The sequence below is a fragment of the Herpailurus yagouaroundi genome, unplaced genomic scaffold (assembly GCF_014898765.1).
Source record: "Herpailurus yagouaroundi ecotype Mexico unplaced genomic scaffold, PumYag 142, whole genome shotgun sequence".
In the NCBI taxonomy this organism is placed as follows: domain Eukaryota; kingdom Metazoa; phylum Chordata; class Mammalia; order Carnivora; family Felidae; genus Herpailurus; species Herpailurus yagouaroundi.
Window position 1 is genome coordinate 51,048,814 of NW_024412397.1, and position 12,149 is coordinate 51,060,962.

General features: G+C 35.1%; 1 protein-coding gene and 1 long non-coding RNA gene across 4 annotated transcripts in view; one reads left to right on the forward strand and one right to left on the reverse strand.

Annotated features, from left to right (window-relative positions):
* ROCK1 (Rho associated coiled-coil containing protein kinase 1) overlaps window positions 1–12,149 on the forward strand; it is a 163,409-nt gene that overhangs the window by 82,610 nt on the left and 68,650 nt on the right. For 2 of the 3 annotated variants that reach the window (XM_040479259.1, XM_040479260.1), the window contains exons 11-13: window positions 1,167–1,227; window positions 6,482–6,570; window positions 8,570–8,618. In XM_040479259.1, the coding sequence (XP_040335193.1) occupies window positions 1,167–1,227; window positions 6,482–6,570; window positions 8,570–8,618 (199 nt within the window). The remainder of the gene's footprint in view (window positions 1–1,166; window positions 1,228–6,481; window positions 6,571–8,569; window positions 8,619–12,149) is intronic. The other variant, XM_040479261.1, reaches the window with a different exon arrangement.
* The window catches only part of LOC121033119 (uncharacterized), a 52,162-nt gene continuing 43,528 nt past the window's right edge, over window positions 3,516–12,149 (reverse strand). Inside the window, exons 2-3 of the long non-coding RNA XR_005791712.1 lie at window positions 9,836–9,863; window positions 3,516–3,854 (exon numbers count right to left, since the gene is read on the reverse strand). This is a non-coding gene — a long non-coding RNA (uncharacterized LOC121033119). The remainder of the gene's footprint in view (window positions 3,855–9,835; window positions 9,864–12,149) is intronic.

Sequence of the window (12,149 nt, forward strand, 5' to 3'; positions counted from 1 at the left end):
TTAATGGAATGAAATTGTACTACATCTAGAATTTGTCATTTGTTACATGAGACCTTTTTTCTACAAACCTGCTACACAGTGCCTAAAAACTGTCTTCTGATTATTTTATTCTCTAGTTGATCTGAATAATTTTCCAAGGAAAACATAAAAATGGCATATTTTCCTTTTTTTTTTTTTTTAGAACACTCTTAAAGGAACTTATCTTCTGTTTTTTACTAGTAGTGAATATGTAGTGCATTATCAGTTGCCCTAAAACAGCTAGGAAGTATATGGAGCTATTTGATATCTTTTTGAGAGTGTTCTACTGATTGACCACGGTGGCAACTATAGTGGTGGTGATGGTAGAAGTATTAATAGTGGTAGTTGTAGTATGGTAGAGGAAGTAGCAGAAGCAGTAGAAAAGGCAGCACTAGTACCTTACCTTTATATAACATTTGAGAGCTTAGAAAATCTTTTTCATATGATCTATTTAGATGTGTTTAAAAATCTCATAAGATATCTAAAGACTTCTAAAGATCACTACTATCTTATATGTTACCTACCTTTATAGTCAATATAAAGCCTTGGAGTCTCAAAAGGTTAGCAAGACATCACCAGAACTTAGGTTATGTTAACTATTTAGGCAAAAGCTCTTTTTTTGCCCAGAAAGGCAATATCATTCTTGGCTGAAGAGTAATTTGGGGCAGAGAGAAAAGCTGTGCACATTTCTGTAGAAATCAACAATTCCTTATCCCCAATCCCTATTGCAAAAAGCTCTAAAAACTTTAAATACTTTAGTGATTTGTTTGGTGGCAAAAGCTGCCATAGCCTGCTCTCATGGCCGAAAACCTAATCTGAACTAACTCGAGACTATTTATAGTTTTTATTTATCCTACTTGGTATGAATAGTCATATGTGTGGCTGCAGGGATAGTAAGGTATATAATTACAGAGTGCTGCTCTGACCTAACTGGGGGTTTTATTTAATGTATATATCACTTTTATACATATGTATCTTTACATAAAATCTTTATATAAAATAAGGAGTCATGAACTTGTACTCAATTTTTCAAAAGAAGAACAAGCACAATACTAAACCAAAAAATAAGTATGTAGTATATGTTACCGGTTATTGAATATTGAAGAGGTTTTTGGTTCTTTTAGTTCTAAAAACTCTTTTTCTCTCAGATACTTATCTTCAGCAAATCCTAATGATAACCGAAGTAGCCCCAATGTGGATAAAAGCTTGGTAGGTATTTTTTTCTTATTTTTTAAAAAGTTATTTTGTGGACAGTGTGTTTTGTGTGCATGATATTAAGTAAACATTAAGTAAGTAAACATATTTCTTTTGATTGTGTAGTTAGTGAACTTAAATTTTGATAGTATTTTTTAACCTACTATCTCTTTCCAATTTGATTTCTTGCCTGAATATCAAATGGGATATTTTATGTGGAGATAATTAATAAACTATAAATTGCTACACAAATTGACAGTGGCAGTCTTTCTAATCTTTAGAATTAGGAATTTATGGTAAATCAAGGTATCAGTACGGGTCTTGACAAGAAAACAGGTAACATAAACAAAAGACTTAACTAAAGAGAGTGTTGTATATATGATGAAATATACATAACATAAAATTTACCATTTTAGCCATTTTTAGGTGTATAGTTCTGTGGTAATGGGGGCGCCTGGGTGGTTCAGTCGGTTAAGCGTCTGACTTCGGCTTAGGTCATGCTCTTACGGTTTGTGGGTTCAAGCTCTGTGTCAGGCTCTGTGCTGATAGCTCAGAGCCTGGAGCCTGCTTTGGATTCTGTGTCTCCCTCTCTCTCTGCCCCTCTCCCACTTGTGCTCTGTCTCTCCCAAAAATAAATTTAAAAACATTAAAAAAAACCACCTTCACATTGTTTTCTACCACCATCTATCTCCAGAATTTTTCTTCATCCCAAACTAAAACTTTGTGCACATTAAACTCTTTATTCCACTACCCCCAGCCCTGAGTAATCACTATCCTACTTTCTCTGTCTGTATGAATTTGACTATTCTAGACACCTCATGTAAGTGGAATCGTACAATATTTGACTTTTTGTGATTGGGTTATTTCACTTAGCCATGGTTTCTCCATGTTGTAACATGTTTCAGAATTTGATTCCTTTTTAAGGCTGAATATATCACATTCTGTGTATATACCACATTTTGTTCGCTCATTAAAAGAGAGTTTAGTGAAAGGACTATTTACAGTGCCATGAGCAGGGTCAAGAGGAGCAATAAATAAAGGCTGTGAAAATACCCATTGATCAACAATAGTGGGAAACTATTGTCCCTAGTTTGAAAGGACAGGGAGAGACAGGTATTGTTGCCATAGTTCAGAAAAACCTAGCATCATCAAAGAGGAACATAGAATGTAGAACACTGCTATCACCACAGTAAGGCAATAAAAAGGTGGGGAGAATGAACACTTTCATTATCCCACCTTTTGATTTCCTACTGGTGTCTCCCATTTATTAAAGTAGAACAGTAAACCCAGGTAATGCAGTCTATAGATTTCAAGCCAAAGGAAGGATTGATTTCAAGGAGCATGGATTTCATGGCTAGAAAAGAGAGAAAGCAAATGGGAGAATAACCAGTATAGTCAGCACCATCTAATTTGTCCACTGAAAATTACTGTTATAAGTAATTATTAGAGACAGGAGTCCTTTTTATTGTCCATTTAGCTCATGTTCATGGGACAGAGGTTAAAAAATCTTACTTAGATTTGAGAAGGTCCTTTAGAGTTGACCAAGACTTTTCTTAAAAATACTAAAAACAGGGGCGCCTGGGTGGCTCAGTCGGTTAAGCGGCCGACTTCGGCTCAGGTCACGATCTCACACTCCGTGAGTTCGAGCCCCACGTCGGGCTCTGTGCTGACAGCTCAGAGCCTGGAGCCTGTTTCAGATTCTGTGTCTCCCTCTCTCTGACCCTCCCCCATTCATGCTCTGTCTCCCTCTGTCTCAAAAAATAAATAAATAAATGTTAAAAAAATTAAAAAAAAAATACTAAAAACAGTTGGGGCACCTGGTTGGCTCAGTTGGTAGAGCATGAGACTCTCAATCTTGGGGTCTTGAGGTCAAGCCCCATGTCGGGCATAGAGCTTACTTAAAAAAATATGTTAGAAATAATTATTTGGCCATCCTTGGAGAGTTCTTTGAACTCTGTGTATTGTGGCCTACATATTATTAACTGAGGAGGGGACTGTAAGTAGCAATCATGTTTTAAAAGCTGATGTAATTCTCTTGCTTCTTAATATATTTACTCTTAAATGTAAGATTGAACAGGTGATGTGAAGGGAAAGTGGAAAAAGGGAGAGTGAACTGTGTGAGTACCTGTTAGCTGTTTTGACCATCTATGTCTTTAAAAAAAATTTTTTTTTTAACGTTTATTTATTTTTGAGACAGAGAGAGACAGAGCATGAAGGGGGGAGGGGCAGAGAGAGGAGACACAGAATCGGAAGCAGGCTCCAGGCTCTGAGCCATCAGCCCAGAGCCTGATGTGGGGCTCGAACTCACGGACCGCAAGATCGTGACCTGAGCTGAAGTCGGATGCTTAACCGACTGCGCCACCCAGGCGCCCCATTGACCATCTATGTCTTTTAAATTCTCATCCTATTAGAGCTATTAAAGTTACATAGTTAACAACGGCTCAGAAATCTTTAAAGTTAAAGAATCTTTGACCTAGGGAATGTGACAATAAGGCGCTGCTATAACCCAGCTCTCACTTATTACTTATCTGTAGGAGTAGTGGTACATCGGGCTTCAAAGAATATTTAGTGCAATTGTGTTTTCTTTGGGCTGATCTTGTTCAATTTCTGTCGTTGGCTGCTGCTACCTTTTATCTTTTGCTCTGGTAAGAAAGATCACAGGGGAAGAAAAAAAATTTGATGTGCCTACTCTTTCTGTTAACAGCTAAATACAAAAGTCAGCTGATGTAATTTTCTACTCTTCCTTGAAAGCCTTCCAGCAAATGCTAATGAACAGCTTTGCAATTGACAAATATAATGAATAATTTTCATTCCTATCTTATTTTTCTTTTTTGCTGCAAATGACACTGATTAATCAGTTCCTCCTTCTTTGAACTTTTGTAACCCTTTCATGTTCCCCTTCTTTCTTTTTTTTCTTCCCACCTGTGTAGATTTTATTTTCCATCCCTTTGGCAGGATCTCTTCCCCCTTCTCCTCTTCTCTCCTCTTCTTCTCTCCCTCCCCTTTAATTATTAAATGTTTCTCAGGATGATTCTGATCTTGGCTCTCTGCTCATTTTTTGTAGGTAATCTCGTGTGTGCAGCTTGCTCCTCTGAACTCCAAAGCTGTATCTCTCTTGTCTGTCTCTCTCTCTCTTTTCTCTCTCCTCGCCTCTTCCTCTCTCTCTCTCTCTCTCTGATTGGATTTCCTTTCCTGTCCTGTCAGGCACAAGCACTTCATCCTGTGCCAGAGCTAAACTCATCCTCTCTCTGTCCCCTCCCAAGCAGCTCTTATGTGTTCCATATCTTTTGTAATGGTACTCTGTTCTTTCTCTGTCTCTCTTTCTTTCTCTTTCTCTCTTTCTTTCTTTCTTTCTTTCTTTCTTTCTTTCTTCTGTTGACATTTTTTTTCAGAATCCCACTTTTTAATTTTTTAATTAGTTTTGAAAAACATTTATTTTTGAGACAGAGGGAGAATGAACAGAGGAGGGGCAGAGAGAGAGAGGGACAGAGCATCCATCCGAAGGAAGCTCTGTGCTGACAGCAGAAAGCGTAATCTGGGGCTTGAACTCATGAACCATGAGATTATGACCTGAGCCGAAGTCAGATGCTTAACCGACTGCGCCACCCAGGTGCCCCATCCCACTTTGATTTTTAAAACATTTGTGTTAGGGGCGCCTGGGTGGCGCAGTCGGTTAAGCGTCCGACTTCAGCCAGGTCACGATCTCACGGTCCGTGAGTTCGAGCCCCGCGTCAGGCTCTGGGCTGATGGCTCGGAGCCTGGAGCCTGTTTCCGATTCTGTGTCTCCCTCTCTCTCTGCCCCTCCCCTGTTCATGCTCTGTCTCTCTCTGTCCCAAAAATAAATAAAAACGTTGAAAAAAAATTAAAAAAAAAATAAAACATTTGTATTATTGAAGTACAGTTGACCTACAATGATACATAAGTTTCAGGTGTACAATATAGTGACTTGACAATTCTATACATTACTCGATGCTCACTATAATAAGTGTAGTTACCAACTGTCATCATACATGTTATTATGTTATTGACTATTCCCTATGCTGTACTTTTTTGTCTCTTATTTTTAATCAGTTATTAGGTTACTTCTGCCTTCTGAATGACACAGTTATCCATTTCCTCCTCTTCATTCCTACAGCCTCTGCCTCATATCAAACCTATATGCTTTTTTGCTTGAACTGTCTCGAAAGCCTGTTAACTGGTTACTTTGAGTAGAATTTCTCTTCCCTCTATTCTTTTCACCTTATTGTTACTGAAGTGGCATTTCTAAAATGCAGAAACTAATAATAATGATAATAATAATGTTGCCTAGGTGACTCTGTCAGTTGGGTGTCCAGCTTTTGATTTCGGCTCAGGTCATGGCCCTAAGGTTGTGGGATTGGGCCCTATGCTCAACGTAGAGCGTACTTGAGATTTTCTCTCTCTGTCTCTCTCTCTCTCTCTCTCTCTCTCGCTCTCTCTCTCTCTCTGTCTTCCCCCCCACCGTCTCTCTCTGTCCCCCTCCCCCTGCTCCTCTCCCCTACTTGCATTCTCTCTGTCTCTGTAAAGTAAAATGCAGATACTATATTGTTTCCCTTTTTAAAATGCTTGTAGGTTAAAGTCCCTAACTCCTATTTTTGCATACAAGAATCATGGCCTCACTCACCTTTTCAGATTTTATGTGACTCATTCAGTCTGTTCTGGGCTCTGCCTATGTTTGATTTCTTCCCATTTCCAAAATATATCATGTTTTCTTTTACCTCTCTACTTTTGGACTCATTCATTCTGGCTAAAATGCCTTTCTTCTACCACCTTTTCTGCTTAGTAAATATCTCTCATATTTTAAGTCTCATTTCAAACATGGCATTTTCATGGCAGAATTAGACATGACCTCTTCCCTCCTTTGGAACACCTCATATATAACTTTATCATCATATAACTTTATCATCACTACATTATATTGTAATATTTGTGTGTATGTCTTTGGATTGTTGTAGGTTCTTTTCATCCTCCTATTCTTCTGTGCCTCTCTGTTTAAGTCTTAGCTTCATAAGCACAGGGACCAAATCTTTTTAATTTTTTGTATTACTAATGTCTACCACAGTGCCTGACATATTTGTAGGTGTTGAAAAAATGCTTATTAAATTAATAATAAATTCAGATTGAAAGGAAAGGGGTAAGATTGAACCAAATAATTTATTCTTGAGTAGGTATAGAATAACATAAACTTGTTATTTTTAAGTTCTCTATGAATATTCTTGTAGGATGAGTTTTGTTTTGTTTTTGATTAAAGCAGGAAAATTTGCAAAAAACAATTTATAAGCTGGAAGAACAACTGCATAATGAAATGCAATTAAAAGATGAAATGGAGCAGAAGTGCAGGTGAGAATATACTTTGTATGTTTTTAACATTAAAGGTTGTACAGCAAATACTTTTTTTTAAAACTTGCCTTCTATAAAATAGTTGAAAATTAATTGGAAATAAGATGGCGATATACAGTTACTGCTTATGTACATTCAGTGAAGAATGTCTTGCCTAGAATTGGAAAGTAATATTTATGTTGGCATTAGTTATAGACATATTGTCCTCAGAATATTTAAAATGTATTTGTTCCTGGAAGTCTTTATTAAAAAACTATAGTGCCTATTCACTTAGTGCTTGATTTATTACTTTTTTCCTCCCATTTTAATTAGCTGACTGAAAGGCAAATTAGATTACATTAAATGAGGTGCTTTTTAAAATGTAAATGTTAAATATTAAAATTCACTAAATCTAATAAGAGCCTGTATATTTATGAAATATGTAATGATGAATATTATTTAAAATAACCTGGCACAATGCTGAGTTACTTATTAACTACAAACAATAACTTTATATTTTTTGTGGAAACTATTGAATAAATAAGTAACACATTCAACAATAGGTAACATTCAACAAATGGCATTGGAAAACTGGCATTTTTGTGATTGGGCCAAAGAGGAAATAAGTAAAACTCTTATTGCATACCATTCCTGATAGACTAAATACATTAGTATATAGTGCAAACTTTTTTCAGAAAAGCACTTACATATTAGGAGATAATTAACTGATCTCAGGATTTGGAAGGAATTTCTAAGTATAAAATATGGAAATGCATAAATGTTGAGAAGTTTCTGCATCCAAAATTAAACTAATGATAGTGGCAATGGAAATCAATTTGAGGAAGTAATAGGAATGGCCAAAGTGGTCTGTAATGATAGGAAAATGTTAGAGGAGAGGAATGGGGGTGGAAAGATAAACAGAATGTAGATCTTGGTGGACTTTGTTTTTAACAAGCTAAGAAATTTGGAACTTATTCTAAGATGATGGAAAAACATTGAAAGTTATTAAGCTTAAAAAATTGATCAAATTTGCTTTTTAAAAAGAACACTCTAGTTAGTTGGCAGCACTTTATTCAACTAAATGGGAATGAAGGAGGAAGATGAGTCAAGGATGGTTCCTAGGTCATGTCCTTTCTTAGGGACACTTACAGTAGGAAGAAATTAATATTATAGGTAAGAGTGTGGAGCAGAGGAAGCAACATTTTGGGCGTGCTGAGTGACGTATTTGATGAAACATACATGTGAAACATTGCATATGCAGATTTGAAGCTCAGAATTCTATTCAGAGCCAAAGAAAACAAAATGTGATGGAGATAATACACTCTTAGTTTATCTCAACTTTTCACCTTACTTGTTAAGTGGTATATTTACTGATCCATATATGCCACCTTTCTCTTCACTATGTAATCTTGTATAAAGGTTAAGTGGCTAATTTTTGTTTATTAGCAAGTATTGCATTAGGAAGTTCAGGGATCCTTAACCTGGAATCCATAGGGTCTGTCCCACAAAGGGTCCATGGATGAATTCAAGGTCCTTAAACTTGGATGAGAAAAAGTATTTTCCCTAACTTATAGCTGATATTCAACATTTCCTTCCACTATGAACAAAAGCAGTAATCTACATCTATTAGCAGTAGCTGAATTTTTTTATTACTAATAGATACTACAAATATTTTTATTTATTATAGTTATCTCTATCATTTGTGCTCATCACTACTTTGAAATTACTGCTGCTAGATCTTGTGATTTAATATATTAATAAAGAAGCCACACATATTCCTGAAACACATTTTTTTAAAGACTATATTTAATATATTTTCGGCTTTTTTAATCCTTTTTTGCTTTAAAATATATTATTCTGAGAAAAACCCACAGGCTTTACCAGAGTGCCAAAGGGGATCCACAGCACAAAAACAGTTAAGACATCTTAGTTAAACAGAAATGTAAAGAATGTGGTGTTGCACCCCTGAGCAATAAAAAGATAAACATATTTCTAATCTATATTGCTTTTGTTTTTACAGAACTTCAAACATAAAACTAGACAAGATAATGAAAGAATTGGATGAAGAGGTACTTTTGTTTTCTAATCAGAAGTTTCCCTGTTTGAGAGTTTTTCCTCTTTCAGATTGTTTTGTTTTCTAAGAAAATTGCATTGGAACTTTATAGGTTTAAATACAGAACAAAGTCAGAGAACTATGATGAAAGCCTCACTTTGGAGCTGTAGGTTCAAGTGATACAGATTAGATTAAACTTCAGTTTCCTTTGTGTAGTTTTATGCTAGAACCATGTTGAAATCTTAGTACATAAATTTCATTTCAATTGTTCTTACTTAACATTTAAAAAGTGAGAAAAGAGAATCAAATGGGATCCGAACTACATCAGAAAGAGACCGACAAATAGGAAGGAGGAAAGAATACAATTTAAAAAGGACTGACATTAACATAAGTTTATGTGATCAAATGAGTAATATATTGATTTTAGAATCATTCATGTTTTGTATGGTCACCTAGCAAGAAGTTTTTGTTATCAGGGAAAAATTTCATGATTCAGATGTTTGTTTGCAAATATATAATACATTGTCATTCCTTTTGATAAGCTTATAGATATCTTTCTACTCTGTGTATAAAGAGTACCCTTCAAAGAAATATACTTTCTATGGCCTTCTTATTGATTACTTCCTTTGTTGTTGTTGTTTTGTTTTGGGGGTTTTTTTGTTTTTTTTTTTTAGTTAATCTTTCTGGTGGTTTTTGTGCTATCTTAATTTTCTCCTGAGGAATAGTATCTGTCAGTTTTTTTTTTTTTCATTTGTAGCTTTGTATATTTATATTTATGTAATACATATACATGTTATGCATATATGTATAATATTTTGCCAACTTGCCATTGGTCAGTGTATAATTAGTACTATTTATTTAAGTCTCTTTAAGAAATCCATTTTGCAAATCCTCAGCTTTGGGTATTTCATTTCTAAAAAACAGGTAAAATTCAAGTATGCTAAGTTTAAGATCAGTCCACTAAGAAAATAATAGTATTCATAAATTTGTATCTGCCAAACAGACCTACAAAATATGTGAAGTAAAAGCCAATAAAACTGAAAAGATGAATAGACAGATCCATTATTATCGTTGGAGACTTCAATATCTATCACTCTCTAGACAGAGAATCCACAAACCTATAGGAAAGCTCAACCACACCATCAACCAACAAGATATGTTTAACATTTGTAAAATCCTCTGCCTGACAACAGCAAAATATACATTCTTTTCAAGCATTCAAGGAATACATACCAACATAGACCATATCCTGAGCAAACTTCTGCAAAAAAAAAAAAAAAAAAAAAATTAAAATTATACAGAATGTGTTCTCTGGCCAAAATGTAATCAAACTAGAATGACTAATATATCAAGCAATTCTGCAAACATATGGAAACTAAACAACACAGTTCTAACTAATCCATAGGTCAAAGGATACTTCTAAACGGGAATGAAAGGTTATGTTGGAATGTTAATTACATCTCATTACATTAGAGTTATGGCTCTTATTAAAAAAAAATGAAATCTTGCCATTTGCAACAACCTATATGGGCCCAGAGGTTTATATGCTAAGTGAAATAAGACGGGCAGAGAAAGACAGTTACCATATAATTTCACTTATATATGGAATCTGGAAAACAAACAAAAAAACAGACTCAAATACAGAGAACAAACTGATGGTTGCTGGTGATATGGGTAAAATTGGTGAAGAGGTGCAAACTTCTATTTACAAAATCATGGAGATGAAATGCACAGCATAGGAAATATAGTCAGTAATATTGTAATAACATTGTATGGTGACTATACTTACATGGTGAGCATGGAGTAATGGATAGAACTGTCATATCACTGTGCTGTACACCTGAAACTAATATAATATTGTGTGTCAGCCATACAATAATAAAATAAGTTATGGCTCTTCATCTTTAAAAAAAAATTTGAACAATGAAAATGAAAATAGAACATCAAAATTTGTGGGATGCAGCTAACATAGTGTTCTAAGATAAATTTATGCAGTAAAGGCATACATTAGAAAAGACGAAAAATCTCAAATCAGTCATCTAAGCACCTACCTCAAGAACTTAGAAGAGTAAAATCAAAGCAAAAAGAAGGGAAGAGAAATAAAGATAAGAGTAGAGATCAGTGGAATTGAAAATAGAAAAACAATAGAGAAAATCAATGAAAACAGAAAGCCAGCTATTTGGAAAATTGACAGACCTTTAGCAATATTGATAGAGGAAAAAGAGGACACAAATGATCAGTATCAGGAATAAAACAGGGCAAGCATATCACTATAGTCCCTCCAGATACCAAAAGGATCATAAAGGAATACTATAAACAATTCTAAACATGTAAGTGTGAAATCTAGGTGGAATGTAATAAATCTGCCAAAAATACAAATTACCACAACTCACACAACGTGAAATAGATTAGTTGAATAGTCCTATATAACTATTAAAGTGAATTCATAATTTAAAAGTCTCCCAAAAAGTAATCTTCCAGGACCAGGTGGTTTTACTAGACAGTTCCACCAAATGTTTTAAAAAGAATTAATACCTATTCTACACTATCTCTTCCAGAAAATATAAGAGAAGGGAACATTCCCCAGTGAGTTTTATGAGACTAGAATTACCCAGATGACAAAATCTAACAAAGACAGTACTATGAAGAAAATCATAAATCAGTGTCTCTCATTTACAGCCAACTGATTTTTTTACAAAGGTGTAAAAGCAATTTAATGGAGGAAAGAGTCTTTTTTAAATTTTTTTTTTCAACGTTTATTTATTTTGGGGACAGTGAGAGACAGAGCATGAACAGGCGAGGGGCAGAGAGAGAGGGAGACACAGAAATGGAAACAGGCTCCAGGCTCTGAGCCATCAGCCCAGAGCCCGACGCGGGGCTCGAACTCACGGACCGCGAGATCGTGACCCGGCTGAAGTCGGACGCTCAACCGACTGCGCCACCCAGGCGCCCCGAAAGAGTCTTTTTAACAAGTGGTGCTGGAGCAATTAGATATTCATAGACCAAGACATGAACCTCAACTTAAGTCTCATACTTTATGCAAAAATTAATTCAAGATGGGTCATATTTTAAGGTAAACATGAAAATATAAAACTTTTAGGAAAAAATAAGTGAAAACCCTAGGGACCTACAGCTTGGTGAAAAGTTCTTAGACATGACACCACAAACATGATCCACATGAGGAAAAATATTCAACAATTTGGACTTCATGAGAATTAACAATATTTGTTCTGTGAAAGAACATGATAAGAAGATGAAATGACAAGAAATAGATTGGGAAAAAATATTTGCAAACTATGTATATCACAAAGGACTCTATCTAGAATCAAGAACTCTAAAGCTCAGCAGTTGAATAAACAAATAATCTCATTTGAAAATTGGCAGAAGACATGTCACTTATCAGAGTGAATGACAAACACATGAAGAGATGCTCAACATCATTAGCCATGAGGGAAATGCAAATTAAAACTACCATGAGAAATCACTTTATAATCATTAGAGCAAGTAAAATAAAAAATAGCATCAACACCAAAACTGGCAAGAATAT